A 20,387-nucleotide genomic window follows, 5' to 3' on the forward strand; every position below is an offset into this window, starting at 1 on the left:
TGTCAGACTGAGAGATGCCAATGTCATCCTTGTTGGCTTGAAGTTGCGTTGTGCGGTATTAGTGATGAAAGTAAATGAACAATTGGTGCAAAACTGCTGTCATGACCTGTTCAAATGACTGCTACTTGTTCGTTACTAATACTGAACAGTGCTGTTTTAATGCAGCTGTCGTTTTGTCACAGTCTGATTCAACAAATTCCAACTCCAAGGCAATTTGCTGGTTGAAGGTGATCAGATTTCCCCTTCAATCAGAGGTGATGCAAAGCAATTTTCTACATATGGCCCAGGAGATAAAGCATCACGTTGAGCTCAAAAATAAAGCAACGCGTTCATCTGTCACCAAGCTAACTGTTCATTTGGACCATCTAAGAATCAGAATCATAAACAACCTTTCAGCATGTCAGGGAGAAAAGAGTTGCCTTTTTGTCCAACTTTACTCCTACTGTCTACCTCCAAGCATCTCAGCATGGTACAGATATATTTTTTTTAAATAGAAGACACACAGCAAATAAATAAAAGCATCTAGTTAAGTTTTTTTTTACATTAAACTTAAAAAAAGGATCTAGACTAAAACACTATTTCACAGTGAACGTAACAGGAAACATTCACAAGCTTAATAAATGAGGTAATCTTAACTGCTCGTGAAAGGAAATTCCCCAAGTGCACAATGATCAAAATTAGCAGAAACGTAATAACTGATTTTTACTGCTTTTTCAAAGGCATAGCAAGCACACTGCTCAATTTTTATGACTGACAATATAGTTTTTGTTTGGATTTTGGCACAAATGCAGTAAAACGTCTGAATTTTCCCCTGCAAATCTTTTCATATCGCCCTACCTGAAAATGTAGAGTGGGTTCTGCGTTCTTAGGCAATTGAACTAATTGCCTGAGATAGACAGGACTCCACTTCGCAAAGATCAAGAGGTGAGATCCCTGGCTGACATTCCCCTTCCCAGCCTATGCTGCCGAGACCAATCCTAACACCCAACTCTGGGCCCTGTCGAGGTAAACTAACTCAACACCGACAAGTTATCCAACTTGCAGCCTTCTGGATGGTCTGTATCGCTCAGGCAGCCAGCTAAGATATGGGGGAAAGAGTATTTGAACTAGCCAGAGTAAGCACAGCCAGATTAAATATTTTTTTCTTCTAAAATATAGTCATGTTACCAGAACTTGTTGCAATATATGTCCTTTCTTGAGAATTCACTGCCAATTATCACTCAGCACACCTCCAGCGATTGTGTTAAAAGTTGTTAATCTTTCATGACAAATCACTGACACCTTGACATTACCAAATAAAAAAACTACATGGAGAATATATCCAGGGAGTAATCTCACCCTGGGCTGCAGATGATGGTTGTAAACTATAAGAGCATTCTGCAATGAGGTTATTACCTGCTAATTGCTTCCTGACATCCATTCATTTTTACTCATTTTGTTTTCAACCTTTGACCATCTGTAAAATGTGCATGAAAGTGGAACAAAATGCACTGAAGCAGCCTTGAATACTGATACTAAAAGATAGAGTCTTCTGTAAATTACTTCATATTAACACCATTTTCAAGGCCCAAGGAATAAGGACACTACACAGATTTGATCCTTCTCCCTACCTCCCCGAATACAGAACAACCCAAAGTCCAACCTTCAATAAGGCTCACACATACTTCACCCCCACTTTTCATTCGAAGCATGGTCTGAAAGTGGGAAAAATAAACAAATGAATGAGATTTACTCTCAAGCCCTAGACTAAAACTACCTTCAGACAACAAGCAGTTACAACCTCAGCAGTAATCCTCAGCTACAAAGAACAATTATAATGTACCCCTCTCCCCCCCAAATCATGTCATAACTGGGCAGTCATGGTTCAAAAAGTATAGTTTAACAGAACACAATTTCTTTTCAATTAAAAGGCAAAATTGGGTGCTAAAATCATTGTTTAGCCACATACACAATTTGAGTTAATGGCCACTGGACTATTTTAGTAAGCAAATTATAGTTTCCCATAGAATCCCAACAGTGCAGAAGGAGGCCATTTGGCCTAATGAGTCTGCACCGACCACAATCCCACCCAGGCCCTATTCCCGTAACCCCACATATTTACTCTGCTAATCCCCCTGACACTAGGGTCAATTTAGCATGGCCAATCAACCTAACCCTCACATCTTTGGAGTGTGGGAGGAAACCAGAGCACCCGGAGGAAATCCATGCAGACACGTGGAGAATGTTCAAACCCCACACAGACGGTGGCCCGAGGCCGGAATTGAATCCAGGCCCCTGGCGCTGTGAGGCAGCAGTGCTAACCACTGTGCCACCGTGCCGCCCAAACAGAGGGGCAGGAAAATCCATAACTATACACAAACCAAATTATTTCCAGTACCAGTCAAACTGAATCCTTAAAATCTGGAGATCCAATCCAATCCAATCATCCATGGACACACCGAAGCTAATTATTTTAAATAAACCTTTACCTGCATAAAAGGCAGCACTGACCTGAAGCTTCTGAAACACTGACCTAAAGCTTTCTGAGGGCAAATATTGAAACCAGAGGGGGGGGGGGGGGGGGAAAAACATACAATACTGGCTACATGAAAATATAAAGTAAAAAACAAATGCAATTCAAAAATACAATTTTGACTTTTTATATAAAATATGCTCTTTAGCAATAGAATCATTAGAATCTAATAACAATAAAGTTAGTAATTAAATGTGACATGTAGTACCAACGTGTACTAAGGGAGCGGTAGCTTCAGCAGAGCAAGATTAGCAAGCCCCAGAGGGGACAAAATACAAGCCTAACACAGTCCCAAATAGGAAAAAAAGAATTCAAGTAGCTTCACCATTAACTCTCAAGTGAAATAAAACAGGATAAGGAAGCAGAGGTGAAAAAACAGCAGGAGATGCATTAGTGGATTGGGGCTAGTGCAGACTGATCAATTCTACCCAGTACAACAAAAAAAAATCAGGGAGAGAGGTTCATCAGAAAGGAAGTCTCAGGGGCTTTTATCTTCTACCTTGTACCCAGTTACTGATTTGGGTGTCACACTGCGTTTTGCTTCTTTCCACGCTCGTGTTCCTTTTTCTTTTGGTGTCTGCTTTCCCTGTAAGGAATCGTCTTGATGTTCAATAGGGCTTTCACCGTCCGTAGTGCTCCCGGAAGAGGTATCCTGAAACAAAAAGGAAACGCTGACTTGCTGGGCACCGCACTTTTGAAAGGATTCACACATGGATACTCAAATGAACTGAAAGTGACGGAAATACAAAAAAACGCCACCATGAGTTGACAGGTGATTTGGGAAAAATCATTCAAAAGCAATACAATGTGCTGAGAGAAACACAGACAGGTGTGGAAATGTCTTTAGAAATCTATTGGCGTGAAATTCACTCAGTCAGTTTCGCTGCTGGAGTGTTCATGGAAAAACCCCACAAAACTCAAGACACGGCAGAGCTTTTCCTATAGTTCACAACAAGGGGACACATCCTTGAAACGGAGCTAGGCCATTCAGGGGTGTCAGGAAGCACTCCTTTACTCATAGGGTGGTGGAAATTTGAAACTCGAAACTGTTGAGGCTGGGGGTTAATTGAAAGTTTCAAAATTGGGATCGATAGACGATTGTTACGGCATTGGGGTTACTGAGCCAAATGGATAAATTTGGTAAAGACACAGATCAGCCGTAATCCGCAGAAAATGCTGGAGAAACTCAGCAGGTCTGACAGCATCTGTGGAGAGAGAATAGAGCCAACGTTTCGATCTAGATGACCCTTGGTCAGAACCTTCGCCAACTAGACTCGAAACGTTGGCTCTATTCTCTCTCCACAGATGCTGTCAGACCTGCTGAGTTCCTCCAACATTTTCTGTTTTTGTTTCAGATGCCAGCATCCACAGTATTTTTGCCTTTATCAGCCATAATCTAATTGAACGCCAGCAGAATAGGCTTGATGGGCTGAATGGACATTCTATTTTTCCTAGGCAGTGATTGAAAGCGGTGATTTTTCTACTAAAAACCTAATCCCTTGACAAAGAACAATTGATATTTACACTACCACAACATGGATATTGTGCATTTAAGTAAATTGGTTAAGTCGGTATGAAAGCTTAGAATTTCACTATTCTGCCAATTATAAATGGAACTTCATAAGAATTAGTCCCCTATTAAAATTAGAAAAGAAGAAAAGCTTTTTATTGATGCCACTTTTGAATGCATTTATAGATGGAGACACAATGTAGCAGTTCCTAGACTCTGATACACATTTTGAGAAGCAAAAACACTTGTCTGGTAGGACAAAGTCCATTCATTGCAAGCTTGCATTCACCAGCATTGCTCACGTTACTACTTAAAATCTTGTGGGCAGATACCCAGGCACGTCACTGGATGGGCCAGGGATTTCACAGTCTAAAAAAATAATTATTTTGTGGGCCCAGGAAGTGCAGATAAAGGCAAGGACAGAAAGATTGTTTTCAAAAAGAGTTATGGTTTTCATAGGAAGTTTAAGAGAATGGAATCAAGCATTTAAGATGTGCACCTTAGGCAGATACGTCGATGAATACCAGTATGGCAACTTCCCAAAAGATAGAAATGCCTGATCTAGTTATGATTTTGATTAAAAACACCAAAATTTGCAGACGATTTATCAATGAGATATTACCTTTAATGAGACATTACCTTTCAAATTATAAACTGACTCAGCTTAGTTACAGCAAGCCCATTTTTAATAGAAACCCTGTCTGATGAGACGAAGGCAGTTTTGAAGTTGACTTAAAGCTAGTGAATAATTCCTTTTTCCAAAACGGGGGAGGAGGCACAGCGTCAAATAATGAATGTTGAATAGATGAGAAAACACCTCTACCAGCTGAGCACTAGCACAAAATTAATTCTGAACATTAAGAATGGGTTTAAAAGTCAAGTTTTCCACTTACGAGGCCGCTGCCATTAACTGTAGCAAGAACCTCGTTCGCAGCGTTACCGTACGAGGTTCTGACGTCACATCACCGGCTGCTAGAAGTTGTGTGCAGATGTAATAATATAAATTATTCCTAATATTTAAGATACCAGTCGCAATAGCATTATTCTATACACTTAGCCAAAGTACACGCTTATTTGCTACACACTTAGCAGAAGCAGGTTGTATTGGACTAGAAGGAATTTGTTTTTGATTTGGACGTTTTGGTTAATCCAGTTATACAAAATACAGATTAGTGCAGAATAAACTGGACTTTTTGTTTTTAAGATTAACAGAAATAAAGATTTAAGTGTAGTCCGGTTTCTTCGCCTGGCTTCTTACCGATAAGCCCTTGTCTTCCTTCCGTTCGTCTTCGCCACGTCCATCTTCGGCATCATCAGAATCTCCGTCGCTGTCGGGTGCTGGTAATTCTGGGTCCAGAGGCGGCTCATACAAGGCTGTGTTGACAGGCAGGTAACGCAGCTCATTGGGAGAGTACCTGGTTAGATAATTAAACACTATTGTAACACTCACCATTTCACAAACATTTTTACTTTTCTGTTATGTAACCTCTTTTTTTTCCATTTGTGCTAAAAATCCAGCTGGGATAAAAAATGTTGCAAATACGACCAGTTGTCCAAAGAGTTCTCTCGGAAAGACTTCTCATTTGTTTCTCGGCATCTGTACAATTCTGTTACTTGCTTTCTAAATTAATCACAAGACTGGATCTTTGCTCCTTTATCTTTTGGACGGTCTCGAGAAACCTGGAAATCAAACATCTTGCTTTTTCTGGCACAGGTTTCCGATTCACACATTGTTACGACAATTCTTCAGCATTTACCCATTTTCTCTGCTGTCAATTTTCAATTCTTGAATTTGCCTAACTTAAGTGGGTGATGGACGCATTTATTCTTGGTCAACATTTAGTCTTCAACCAAAACAGATTAACTGGTCATTCACGTCGTTTTATGCTGCGAGACCTTGCTGTATGCAAATTAATTACATCATTGCCCACATGTCAACAGCAACTGCCCTTCAGAAGCAATTCACTGGCTGTGAACTCCTTAGAGATGTCCTGAAGATGTGAATGGTGCTACATATAAACAAGTTGTTTCATTATCTTTCAAACTGTTATTTTGCCACGGGTAGCATTTATAACACCAATACATGATGAAATTCGGATGAATGTAATGCAGACAAAATTTGATACCAGCTAATATTTAGCTGTGGAAGCATAAAGAATAAAGATGAAAGTTTCTTTAAAAGTTGCACTTCTTTAAAACAAAACACCGTGCAACCAGAAGTAATGCTCTTTTGTAGAGGGTTTTAGATTGTTCACCTTTTGTAATATTCCTGAAACTGGCCTGGTATCAGAGCAACTGGATAAGCCCCAACTTTTGTCCTCTCTGGTGGAAGAACTTTGTATTTCCCCTGTGGCACCTGGATTACCTGAATTGGGAAAAAAAAAACAAAATCTAAACAAGGCAGAAATGCTGATTCCTTACCCTATATTACACAGGTTTGGAAAAAAAAGGCATTTTATGCATCAAATAAAATCCCCAAACAGAAACAATGCTCGAAATTCTGCCCAGGTAACAGTCACTTGCTTAAAAATGGCAATTTGGTTGGTCGATTTTACACTTTAGGCTTCCACCTAATGTTTGAATCTCAGATCAGGAAAAAGTATGGAATCCACCTTACCTGTGTCTGCAAGTCAAAATAGGCTCGCCTTTCCTCCATCCGTTCCCTGTTGAAATTGCTGTTGAACTCTGCTGCTTTCTTTGCAGCTTTCTTGATGTATTCCGGAACTTTACTGGGCTCAACCTTTTGAGTGTTTTGCAGCTGCATTTGCTGCACACAAAAAAAATCCAAAATTAGTTTCAAATATAAATGCTAAAACAATGGTGTTACAAAGGCTCATCGCGGAATAGAACAAAGAGCAGTACAGCACTGGAAGAGGCCCTTCAGTCCACCAAGTCTGTGCCAACACAGATGCCTCTCTAATCTAATATTTTCTTGCCTCTACATGGTCCATATCCCTCTATTCTCTGCCTATTCATGTATCTATCCAGATGCCTCTTGAACGTTGTAATAGAATCTGCTTCCACCATCTCCTCCGGCAGTGCGTTCCAGGCATTCACCACCCTCTGTGTAAGCAACCTGCCCCTTACATCTCTTTTAAACATTCCCCCTCTCACTCTCAACGAGTAATTGGCCGTAGTAATAGACTATCAACTCTATCCAAGCCGGTCATAATCTTGTAAACCTCTATCAGGTCCACCACCGCCCCCCCTCATCCTCCGACGCTCCAATGAAAACAATCCAAGTTCATTCAACTTTTCTTCATAGCCCATGTCCTCCAAACAAGGAAACGTCCTGGTAAATCTCTCCTGCACCCTTCCCAATGCATCAACATCCTTCCTGTAGTGTGGTGACCAGAATTGTACACAATATTCCAAACGCAGCCTAACCAAAGTCTTATACAGCTGCAACATGATTTTCCAATTCCTATACTCAATGCCCCGACCGATGAAGACCAACATGCCATACCCCTTCTTGATCACCTTGTCCACTTGAATTGCCACCTTCAGGGAACTGTGGATCTGCATGCCCAGATCCCTCCGTATGCTAATTTTTCTAAGGGCTCTACCATTTACTGTATACTTTCCTTCTCTAGCAGATATTCCAAGTCACATCACCTTACATTTGTCCAGGTTAAATTCCATCTGCCATCTTTCGGCTCAGGTCTCCAGCCAATTTATATCCTGCTGTATCCTCTGACAATCCTCCTCACTATCTACTTACTACTCCTCCAATTTTTATATCATCTGTAAATTTACTAATTACTAATAATTAGCAAATGTCACAATCTTGCAACTTCAAGCACTTTCAGACTATTGCAAAGTACATATTTGAAACACAAAGAGAGGTCAAATTAAGATACAGAGAAATTGTCCAAATGTTCCAAGTGAGGGGAGATTGGGCAGTTTCAGTATCTAACTTGACATAGTACGGAACCATTCATAATTCACCATTAAACTGGTAATCCCACTGAAAGAGACTAACGATAATATTTCATTACCCCAGCAGTAATGTTGTTCACCTGGGGAGAGCAAAGTCAAATCCAAAGTACACAAATTTAGGCATTTGAGGTTGATCATGCGAGAATGAAATGTGAGATTAAGCAATTCCCAAATAGTTTTGGATTGCATACATAATTGGAAAAACATGTTAACTTTCAAAAGGGAATTGGATCTATACTTGAAAAGGAAATATTTACAAAGCTATGGGATAAAGGCAAGGGAGTGGGAATAATTGGATAGCTCTACCCTTGTCCACAGGCATGAAAGATTGAATGGCCTATGTCCATGCGTGATGAGCCTCCGTGCCAAGATATAACGTTTGCATTGCTCAACATACTTAAATCCCACATGGAGGCACAAAAATGATACGGTATAATTTTTTTAAAGGCTTAATCTCCTCATTTACAATGTACTTTTTTAAAAAAGTCAAAAGTGTTCTTCTTTGTACAAAGCTCAAATTTAATTTTATACTTTTAAAATACTTTAAATGATCTCATTACACTTACTTAACAGCAAAGCAAATTTTAAGGGAACTGTTCTAGGTGAGAGCCTGTGATAGTGGGATCCCAATGTACTCCCTCCTGAGAGCCTTTGTCTTGAGTACTCAAAACTCTGCAAAGAAAAGAGCATCAGCACTTTCTTTGTAGGACATTCCAGCTAGGTGATAAGTTTAGCCTCACCTTTCCGGCCAACAAAGGCCAAAGTTATAGTGACAAAGTCAGGAATTTGAATTTTCTACACTATTCCCACAAGATAACCTTGGCGCAGGGCTGTAATATCCTGCTAAGCTAGTTTAAATGGGCAGTGAGCAGTTAGGAATGGTTTTTGTTATTAATATATTTTCAGGCAGTATGTGCCCCACTCAGAAATCCTGCTGCCTTAAATGCCGGTGGGATCTTATGGTCCCATCGGTGGTGTATCCTCGCTGTGGGCTTCCCAGTGGTGAGGGGTGCGTTCAATGGAAAGCTCCCTTGACAACGGTGGGACCATAAGATCCTGCCGCCAGCATGCGGCACGCCACCTCCCATCGCTGCGAGACACGCCTCAGGGAGGGAGGAAAATCCCATCCCTAGTCTCTCGTACATTTTTTTAGTGTCTACTGAACTCTTGAGAAAAGGGAACTCAAAAATAGAATAAATGACCATTTGATGCTGTGATTAGGAATTTTTGGACATGCTTCAGCGTATGGAAATAGTGTTTGATGTTTACCTGAAAGAAAATATGGCGTATTGAAACTGTATACAATATGTCAAACAGGCAGTGTTTTCAGCCATAGTAGACTGGAGGTGGGGACCAGAGGAAGTCAGCAGTATACGTTTGCTTATATGTATTGCACAAAACAATGGTGCCACAGTGGTCAGCACTGCTGCCTCACACCGCCAGGGATCCAGGTTCAATTCCCGGCTTGGGTGACTGTCTGTGTGGAGTTTGCACGTTCTCCCCGGGTCTGCGTGGGTTTCCTCCGAGTGTTCCGATTTCCTCCCACAGTCCGAAAGACGTGCTGGTTAGGTGCATTGACCATGCTAAATTCTCCCTCCATGTACCCGAACAGGAGTCGGAATGTGGCGACTGGGGGATTTTCACAGTAACTTCATTCCAGTGTTAATGTAAGCCTACTTGTGACACTAGTAAATAAACTTTAACTAAATGCCATGTCACAGTTTTGAATTTTCAAGGGTTGTGGGGTGGTTATAGATGGTGAAAGAAGTTGCAGGTTTAAGACATTAAGTGCATGATTTAAATCCCGTTAAACTGTCACTCCCCGCCGTACTGACCGAGTATTCCTTGTAGCGATCGGTGATCTGCTGCCGCTCTCGGTCCTGTAGAACCACAGCGTATTCAGCATATTTGGTTGGGTATTCTTTGATCATCAGATCAATAACTTCATCACTTCTCAGAGCAGTTAAGCCTAAAACAAAGCAATTATTATTTCAAAAAATGTAGTGGGTTCACAGTGTATTCCGTCCTGTGAACCTCGTCAGCCTTCAAAACTCTGCAAAGAAGACAGCCTCAGCACTCTCATTTAGAACATTCCAGCAAAGTGGCAAGTTTGGTCTCAACTTCCCTACCAACAAAGGCTAAAGTTATGGTGACAAGTTGAAGACCTCTTTCCAACAAGAATGTGAATTTGATAATCACCTCGTTGGATTTTCTACACTATTCCCACAAGAGAACATTGGCACAGGATTGTACTACCCTGTTTTAAGTATCTACCAGTCCATCATGCAAACCAGCCTCCCATCCATTGACTCTGTCTACACTTTCCGCTGCCTCGGAAAAGCAGCCAGCATAATCAAGACCCCACGCAACCTGGACATTCTCTCTTCCACCTTCTTCCATCAGGAAAAATTACAAAAGTCTGAGAACGCGTACCAACCGATTTAAGAACAGCTTCTTCCCTGGTGCCATCAGACGTTTGAATGGACCTACCATATATTAGGCTGATCTTTCTCTTCAGCCTATTTGTAACTACAACACTCTTCTTTCCTTCTCTCCTATGGACTCTAAATGTCCGTATAGCGCGCAAGAAACAATACTTTTCACTGTATTCCAATACATGTGACAATAATAAATATCTACCCTTCAAACATCTTAATCTCTTCAATTCTATTAAACTGAAAAGGAAAGCAACCCAAGTTTATGCAAACTTTCCTCAATTTAACCCCTTTACACCATTGTATAATTCTGGTGGATTGGTGCTGTAGCCCCCTCCACGGCCAACATATCTTTCCTGAGGTGTGGTGCTTATAACTGAACGCAGTTAACTCCAGACTCGTACTCCAGATGGGCTCAATGCAGCTGAAGCATCACATCCTCATGCTCAAATTCCAATCCTCTTGAAACAAAGGCCAAAATATCATTAGCTGATCATTTACAGACCGTATGTGATCCGAATAATTTGCTTTCTCCACTTAAGCCTACAGCTCAAAATCAGTTGAAAGGAGGTTTGACTTAACCTCATAGCATATATATCACATTCAGCTGGGAATGGCATTTTTTAAAAACCACAGCTGGTTTTAAATTTGTAATGTGTTACCACTAAATTGTAATGGACCACCACTGAGCCAAATCTGAGCACGCTAGATTTTGTCGTAAAGCCAGATCATGTTAGTATTCCAGATCCCACATTTGGATGAGATTCCTTTCAGATCCATTTTGATCATCTTTTACCAAGTTGCTTGCAGACAAAAAAATGAGAGAGCCTTGGTGGCACAGTGGTTAGCTGCCTCACAGCACCAGGGACTCGGGTTTGATTCAATTCCAGCCTTGGGTGACCGTCTGTGTGGAGTTTGCACGTTCTCCCCGTGTCTGCATGGGTTTTCTCCAGGTGCTCCGGTTTCCTCCCATTCTCCAAAGATGTGCACGTTAGGTTGATTGGCCATGCTAAATTGCCCATCATGTCAGAGGGACTATTTAGGGTAAATACATGGGGTTATGGGGATAGGGTCTGGGTCGGATTGTGGTCGGTGCAGTCTCGATGGGCCAAATGGCCCCCTTCTGCACTCTTTGATTCTATGAATGACACACTTTCATTGTCACCACAACCCACCCTCTAAAATAAGAGTTCAGGAGGTAAATCATCCTGAACCTCAAGTGTGTGCTTACTATTGATCCTTCCAAGGTTCTACTGACAGAATGAAAAACTTCCCTTCTTCCAAGTGGTCATGGAGATCCGAGGATTACATGAAATGTGGCCTGTTCCAGTGCCATATTCAGCCCAACCAGTCCAAGCCAATGTTTATGCTTCACTTGAGCCTCCTTCCATTCTACCTCATCTCAATGCTTCTTTCCTTCCAGAGGGTCAGTAGTCAGTGGAAGTCTTTCCCTCAGAGAACAGTGGAGGCTCAGTCACTGAATATATTCAAGGCCAAGTCGGATAGATTTTTGATTGATGGGTTCTGGGGGAGGAGGAGGTAGAGATTAAAGTGGAGTTGCGGCCACAATCAGATCAACCATGACCTTATCAAATGGCCAAGCAGGCTCGAAGGGCTGAATGGCCTGCTCCTATCCCCACACACTTCTGTTTCATTCTATCCATATAGTCCATTCCAGCATTTTGGCTCCACTCAATCCACTTCCAATCTTTCCTCAACTAACTATTCCCTTCTCCCTCGCATGCTTACCAAGCTTTTCCCTTAAACGCATCTATACTATTCACCTCAACCACACCCTGTGGTAGAGAGTTCCACATGCTTACCACCGTCTGGTTAATGAGTTTCTTCTGAATTCCCCATTTGATTTCTTGGTGACTGCCTTATATTGATAATTTGACTTAATATTTACATTAATACATGTATTAAAATATAAAATTTAATATGATTTGAATACATTTAAAATAACTACATCAACCACACATTGTACAGTAAGATCAGTGCACCGAGACAGCTTACCTAAAGTGCACTGGGTTTCCGTGATAACATTCATCTCCCTCAGATATAGTTTCTCTTTGTGAGATAGATCACGTCGTTCCAGATCTGGCAAAGAACATGTTTCATTTGTTTTAAGGAATTAAACAATCAATACTTATGGCAGCCTGTGAGTAACTATACCTGCTTCACAATGTTTTCCACAGACAAACGTACCTTTTTTTTTTATTTGTTCATGGGACACGGGCGTCACTGGCTGGCCAGCATTTATTGCCCGTTTCTAGTTGCCCGAGGGCAGTTGAGAGTCAACCACATTGCTGTGGCTCTGGAGTCACATGTAGGCCAGACCAGGTAAGGACGGCACATTTCCTTCCCTAAAGGACATTAGTGAACCAGGTAGGCTTTTCAGACAATCGACAATGGTTTCAGCAGTAAATTCTTAATTCCAGATATTTTTTATTGAATTCAAATTCCACCAACTGCTGTGGCGGGATTCGAACCCAGGTCCCCAGGTTGTATGTCCCCAGGACATGAGCTGAGTTTCTGGCGATAATACCACTCGGCCATCGCCTCCCCCGTTGTTAGTAATTCAGCTAAACAGGCTGTGCTCAACAGAAAACAAAAATAAATTATCTAATGCCTCTTACAAATCAGTAATTTTTATTTTTTAGGGTATGGGGGATGTTGGATCAAAAATAGAAAACGTATTAAACAGAAAGATCCAACAAAAGGAGTTCAACAACTTTAGAAAAGCTGACAACTCAAGCTCAGGTTGTGTTGGATCAGACACTGCTGTAATCCTCCTTATGGCTCATCAGGACTATAGAAAAGCCAAAAAGGAGTTTCGGGCCCACTTCTGGGTTTCTAGACTATAAGGTCCAGTATCTGACTCAGGTTCACACTGAAGTGAAATGACTTTCCACACATGTCCAAGCTCAAGTCAGATTGTTGACAAAGGTTAGGGCGGCACGGTGGCACAGTGGGGTTAGCACTGCTGCCTCACAGCACCAGGGACCCAGGTTCGATTCCAGCCTCGGGTAACTGTCTGTGTGAAGTCTGCACGTTCTCCCTGTATCTGCATGGGTTTCCTCCGGGTGCTCCGGTTTCTTCCCACACTCCAAAGATGTGCGGGTTAAGTGGGATTGGCCATGATAAATTACCTCTTTGTGTCCAAAGATGTATAGGTTAGGGAGGGATTAATCATGATAAATGTGCAGGGTTATGGGTTTAGGGCAGGGAAGTAGGTCTGGGTAGAGTGCTCTTTCAGAGGGACGGTGCAAGCTTAATGGGCTGAATGGCCTCCAACACTGTAGGGATTTTATGGGATATGACAACAGCCAAGACTAAAACTTACTCGGTAAGATACAGACACCCTATCCCAGCAGGAATGGTGCAGGCTGGGGGAAGCAGGGTTAAGGTGGCGCAGGGGCTGGTGAGGACTGTGCCACATTCACAAAGGATTCCCATCTCACTATTTTAGCTCACCTAGAGTCAGACAAAGAAAGGCCACGGGTCCCAGAGGGCAAGGGCCTCTAATAAAGGGTAAAGATACAACCCAATTACATCAATGGGATGCACTCATCATCTTAATTGTGGCCCCAACTAAGCACCTCAAATCTGCCAGCAAAAACTGCCATCATCATGGATTCTGACAACACTACGTGACTTTTTTTTTAAGTTTAAAGGTTCCTCGTGGCAGGACTGCTCTGCCCAGTCCCTAAAGGATACCTTGTCCCTCTCCAACCCCAGGCTGAAATACTCCCAACTGCAGCTTTTCCTAACTTCCCCAATTCCTTATCTAACTTGCTGCAGACCCTTTCTGTGGGCTCTCGGCATCAAACCAGCAATATCCCCCATCCCACCCCTTTCCCTATCCTCGTGAACTCAATTCGTGGCATGAGTAAGTGCAGGTTAAAAGTCTTCCGGGCCTCATGCTCTGGGAGACCCAAGGAGTTGCAGTGCAGTTCGGGGGCGGCACAGTGGTTAGCACCGTTGCCTCACAGCGCCAATGACCCGGGTTCAATTCCAGCCTCTGGTCACTGACTGTGTGGGTTTTGCACGTTCTCTCCGTGTCCGCATGGGTTTCCTCCGGGTGCTCTGGTTTCCTCCCACACTCCAAAGATGTGCGGGTTAGGTTGATTGCCCCTTAAAGTCAGGGGGATTAGGAGGATAAATATGTGAGGTTACGGGGTTAGGACAGGAACTGCGTAGGTGCAGGCTCGATGGGCCAAATGGCCTCCTTCTGCACTGTAGATTCTATGATCTATGATTTCAGCCCTGACCCGAGTTCAAATCGTGGTGCAGGGGTGTAATTTATTGAAAATAACTGTAATCTCATACCATGCAAAGATGGTTCTCTAACAGGGGAGGAAGTTGTGGCTTCGATAACTGAGAATTCTCAGAAACATCTCTGAAGCTAGAGGTGTCAAGTCTAACTGGAGAAATGTCCAAGCTACAGGAGATACATCAGCCACAAAAGGACAGCAGAACATACAAGTATTCAGAATCACGAGGAGAATCCAGGGAACAAAAATGCACTTCCTGTGGATTTGTGCATGGAAGAGTTTCAGTCAGAGGGCATTAGTGACGCTGTAGGTTTCTGGAGTTATGAAGCTCTATCTAATGTAGAAGAATGCAGCAACAGACCGGACTGTGTTGCTGAATGGTGACGATCAAATAAGAGATGCCTGACATATATGGCAACTTTAATGTTTGCCAATCTAAATGCAATTTACTGTATTTTTTACAATTACGCCATTGTATTTAAATATCATTCAAAATTGTCGAAAAATATATATGCTGTCAAAGCTTTTCGTCTTGCACTCACTCATCAGGATAGCTCGCAAGAAATTTCCAACAGTAATGGGGGTCAAGAATTTATACGTCACAAGAAGAATGCTGATTGTTGGCAAGTGGACTCTGATTGCTGGAGTTGTTGCCACAAAATGGGGAATGCAGCACGGAACAGTTAACTGCCATATAAATCGTTGTTCCCCTGTGACTGCTGGAAATTTCTTGTGAGCTAACCTGAAGAGTGCAAGATTCGCTTTGATAGCGTATCTCTTTTTTTCAGCAGTACTCAAGTTCAGTACTACCTAACGACTGTTCATAAATCAAGACAGAAATCAAACAATTTCTACACAAGAATACAAAGGCAAAATATTGCAGGTGCATGGAAATGTGAAAGAGGAACAATCAAAGCTGGAAAACTCAGCCGGTCAGACAGCATCTGTGGAGACAAACAGAGATAATGTTTCAGGTTGATCACCTTTCATCAGAACTGAAGAGAGATAAGAAATGTGATAGGTTTTGCGCCAGTGGAAAGTCGGGGAGGTTGGGGGGGGGGGAGGGGGGGTGGCAGGAAGGACAAAGGAAAGATGTGTGATAGAATGAGGGGGGGCAGGTAAGATTAAATAACAAAAGATTTAAAAGTGCAACAGTCAAAGAGGTTGGCAATGGGTATAGTAAAGAAACAAAAGTTGTGTTCAAATGGTACCCATGGTGTGGAGATGTCGGCGTTGTCACCCGATGAAGGTGCAGCGCTCCAAAAGCTCATGATTCCAAATAAGCTTGTTGGACTTCAACCTGGTGTTGTGAGACCTCTTACTGTGTCCAATGTGAACAGCTACATAAAAAGCACCCGAATGCAATAGGAAGGGATAAAGGAAGAAACAAGATGCAAACCAATTTAAAAACTCTTGCATTTTTAACTTCAGTTCTGGAGAAAGGTCATCAACCTGAAACATTCACACTGCTTCTCCCCACATTTGCTGCCTGACCTGCTGAGTTTTTCTAACTTGTTTTGTTCTTATTGTGAACAATTACTAAACATGTCTGGGTGTTACATTTCAAACTGAAACCCCAAAAACCCTACCTGGATATTTACGCTTGAATGAAGTCACACCTAAATATTCACTAACTTGTTCCTGAAGCATGTAATACTCCCCGGTGTCATCAGCTGGCCATTTATATTCTGTCAACATCTCTGCTGGAAAATAGCTGGAACTGAGAAGAAAGATTATTTTAAAAATCCTTAGTACTGATCGATATTTACAGTTTAATCAACAAGAGTTGTAACAAGCCTAGTTCAATAGAACTTGCACAATGGTAAAGGTGCAAGTATATTGCAATTTTACAATGAAATTTTTTTGATTTTGGTTTGATTTGATTTATTATTGTCACATGTATAAGTATACAGTGAAAAGTATTGTTTCTTGCACGCTATACAGACAAAGCATACTGTTCATAGAGAAGGAAAGGAGAGAGTGCAGAATGTAGTGTTACAGTCATAGCTAGGGTGCAGAGAAAGATCAACTTAGTGCAAGGTAGGTCCATTCAAAAGTCTGATGGCAGCAGGGAAGAAACTATTCTTGAGTCGGTTGGTACGTGACTTCAGACTTTTGTATCTTTTTCCCGACGGAAGAAGGTGGAAGAGAGTATGTCCGCGATGCATGGGCTCCTTAATTATGCTGGTTGCTTTTCCAAGGCCGCGGGAAGTGTAGACAGAGTCAATAGATGGGAGGCTGGTTTGCGTGATGGACTGGGCTACATTCACGACCCTTTGTAGTCTCTTGCGGTCTTGGACAGAGCAGGAGCCATTCCAAGCTGATAAGGAGATAACATTGGCAAACATTGGAGTGGCACGGTGGCACAGTGGTTAGTACTGCTGCCTCACAGCACCGGGGACCCAGGTTTAATTCCGGCCTAAGGTGCCTGTGTGGAGTTTGCACATTCTCCCAGTATCCGCGTGGGTTTCTTCCAGGTGCTCCGGTTTCCTCCCACAAAGATGTATGTGTTAGGTTAATTGGACATGCTAAATTGCCCCTTAGTGTCAGGGAGATTAGCTGGGTAAATACGTGGGGTTACGGGAATAGGGCCTGGGTGGGATGGTTTTGTTTGGGCAAATGGCCTCTTTCTGCACTTAGGGATTTGAAGATTCTATTCTATGAAACATAATATATTCCCAATTTCTTGTGGATAACTGGTGTAGTTACTTTACCACAGCATCAATATCTGAATTTATTCAACTAATCCATATTGAGGGGAAGCATGTGAAAGTTTAAATACAGACTAAAGTTATACCTGAAGTCCTGAGTAGTGTCGCTGCTTTTAGAGCTATCCCCAGATCCCATACGCCGCCGCTTGGCAGGCTGGCTTGTGGCATCATCATTTGAAGTTTCCTCTGTGTCTTCCTAGAATGGTGAGTAAACAAAAAAAACTTCATTTATATAAAGCTTTGTATGACTACTGGACATCTCAAATCCCTTTACAATCACTGAAGTACTGTTGTAATGTAGGAAATGTGGTGGCAAATATGCACATAGTTAGCTCCCACAAAGAGTAATGTGATAACTAGATTATCTGGTGTGTGATGTTAATTGAGGGATAATTATTAGATAAAACATCAGGAATAACCCCTGTGCTCTTCTTCAAATAGTACCATGGGATCTTGTACATCCACCATCTTAGAATTGTGCCATTGAGTCTATATTGCCACTTTATCATCCAACAGATGGCATGTCTAACAGTGGAGCACTCCCTCAGTACTGTACTGGAGTGTCAGCCTGGACTTTGTCCTGGGATAGGACTTGAACCTGGAATCTTGTGATTCAGAGTCATAAAGTATTAAAACAAAGAGAGAGGTCATTCAGCCCATCATGTCTGTGCTGACTATCAAGCACCTATCTATCCTAATCTACTTTTCCAGCACTTGGTCCATAGTCATAGAGGAAACAGTGCTATAACTGATCCAAAGCTGAATAGTAAAAAACTCAAAATGAAAGAGAGATTGGATGGACCTTTCAACACACTCAATAAAAATAGCTCTTTGACCAAACTTTGGGTCACCTGATATGGCTGATTGTCAAATGTTTGCCCCTGTTTGGGCGGCATGGTAGCACAGTGGTTAGCACTGCTGCTCCACAGCTCCAGGGACCTGGGTTTGATTCCCGGCTTGGGTCACTGTCTGTGTGGAGTTTGCACATTCTCATCTCTGCGTGGGTTTCCTCCGGGTGCTCCAGTTTCCTCCCACAGTCCAAAGATATGCGGGTTAGGTTGAGTGGCTATGCTAAAAATTGCCCCTATGTGTCCTGAGATGCGTAGGTTAGAGGGATTAGTGGGTAAATCTGTAGGGATATGGGGGTAGGTCCTGGGTGGGATTGTGGTCGGTGCAGACTCGAAGGGCCGAATGGCCTCTTTCTGTACTGTAGGGTTTCTATGATAACACCCCAGTAAAGCACTTAAGAATGTTTTATTCTCTTAGCTGTGTTAAATAAGTTGTTCTTAGAAGCTTTTTCCAAGGGTGGAAGAGTCAATTACGAGGGGGCATAGGTTTAAGGTGCGAGGGGCAAGGTTTAAAGGAGATGTACGAGGCAAGTTTTTTTTTTACACAGAGGGTGGTGGGTGCCTGGAACTTACTGCCGGGGGGGTTGTGGAAGCAGATACGATAGTGAGTTTTAAGGGGCGTCTGGACAAATACTTGAATAGGATGGGAATAAAAGGATATGATCCACAGAAGGGTAGGGGGTGTTACTTCGGTCGGGCAGCAAGGTCAGTGCAGGTTTGGAGGGCTGAAGGGCCTGTTCCTGTGCTGTAATTTTCTTTGTTCTTCTCCACAGATGCTGCCTGACAAACTAAGTATCCCTGTTTATATTCCAGACTTCTAGCATCCGCCGTGTTTTGCTATTCTTTCTTTTTTCTACTGGAGTGACTCCAGCGGGGTTACAAAGAGTGGAACAATAGGGGGGAAAAGCTATTCTCACAAATCATGAATTATGTTCCAAGGCAACAAATCACCATAGAATGTTACTATTTAACTTAGATTTAAGATTATTTATTAGTATCACAAGTAGGCTTACATTAACACTGCAATGAAGTTACTGTGAAAATCCCCTCTTCGCCACACTCTGGCCCCTGTTCAGGTATGCTGAGGGAGAATTTAGCTTGGCCAATGCACCTAACCAGCACATCTTTCGGATTGTGGGAGGAAACCAGAGCACGCGGAGGAAACCCATGGGGAGAACGGGCAGACTCCACACAGACAGTGACCCGAGGCCAGAATTGAACCGCGCTGCGAGACAGCACTGTGCCACAAGGAATGGCAAGGGCAAATAACTGGGGTTATGGGGATAGAGCCTGGGTGGGATTGTCGTCGGTGTAGGTTCGATGGGCCAAATGGCCTCTGTTAGCACAGTAGGGATTCTATGAATCTAAGTCCTTTCTATTTCAAACAGGTGAGAATGGGTTATGCAGAAATCTCACTGCGCGCATCACTATCAGGTGGGTTCTCTAAGCGATAAACATAAAAACAATCCGCCTCTTTTACAGCGTGCGGGCGGCAACCTAATGAGCACCGTCTCCGGTTCAGTCCGGAGACAGGTCAAAGCTAGAGCGACGAATGTCCAAATCCCCACCGCGGCCGGCGAGCCAAACACCACCGGCTCAGGCATCGTTCCCCTAGCCGCCCCAGACGCTCACCCTGCTGGACTGCGCTCCGGGAGTCGCTGGGTTACTGTCGCACAGGCGGCTCGATGACACCGCGGCGGCCATTTCCACTGCACTGCGCTGCCAGCCGGGCCGACCATGAGCCTTCCCCCGGCAGAGCGGCCCGGCAGCGCCTTAACTCCAGGGTCGCCACGGTCGGCCCAACCTCCCCATTGAAGCCTCCAGCAGCAGCCAGTTGTCCTCTGGTCTGTGATAACATTGGGGAAAAGCGAGTCAGCCCGTTTGCAAACGCATTTATTTTCATGCATCTTTATTTCCAAGGATGAGATATGTAAAAATAGATAATAAAATTAGCCCCAATCAGGGAACCAGTGTGTATCATGTACAAGATGCATTGCAGCAACTCACCAAGGTTCACTTGACAGCACCTTCCAAACTTACGGCGGCACAATGATTAGCGTTGCTGCCTCACAGCACCAGGGACCCAGGTTCGATTCCCGGCTTGTGTCACTGTCTGTGTGGAAGCTGCACGTTCTCCCCGTGTCTGCGTGGGTTT

The 20,387-nt window shown here is 42.9% G+C and overlaps 1 protein-coding gene across 2 annotated transcripts in view; it reads right to left on the minus strand.

Moving 5' to 3' along the window:
- The window catches only part of phf10 (PHD finger protein 10), a 30,724-nt gene extending 10,766 nt beyond the window's left edge, over positions 1 to 19,958 (minus strand). Inside the window, exons 1-9 of one of the 2 annotated variants that reach the window (XM_078229467.1) lie at positions 19,865 to 19,958; positions 17,471 to 17,580; positions 16,263 to 16,393; positions 12,413 to 12,496; positions 9,797 to 9,930; positions 6,640 to 6,789; positions 6,278 to 6,387; positions 5,281 to 5,437; positions 3,012 to 3,164 (exon numbers count right to left, since the gene is read on the minus strand). In XM_078229467.1, the coding sequence (XP_078085593.1) occupies positions 3,012 to 3,164; positions 5,281 to 5,437; positions 6,278 to 6,387; positions 6,640 to 6,789; positions 9,797 to 9,930; positions 12,413 to 12,496; positions 16,263 to 16,393; positions 17,471 to 17,580; positions 19,865 to 19,936 (1,101 nt within the window). In that variant the 5' untranslated portion in view covers positions 19,937 to 19,958. The remainder of the gene's footprint in view (positions 1 to 3,011; positions 3,165 to 5,280; positions 5,438 to 6,277; positions 6,388 to 6,639; positions 6,790 to 9,796; positions 9,931 to 12,412; positions 12,497 to 16,262; positions 16,394 to 17,470; positions 17,581 to 19,864) is intronic. The other variant, XM_078229468.1, reaches the window with a different exon arrangement.
- Positions 19,959 to 20,387: the final 429 nt, after the last annotated feature.

The sequence above is a fragment of the Mustelus asterias genome, chromosome 15 (genome assembly GCF_964213995.1).
Source record: "Mustelus asterias chromosome 15, sMusAst1.hap1.1, whole genome shotgun sequence".
Taxonomy (NCBI): domain Eukaryota; kingdom Metazoa; phylum Chordata; class Chondrichthyes; order Carcharhiniformes; family Triakidae; genus Mustelus; species Mustelus asterias.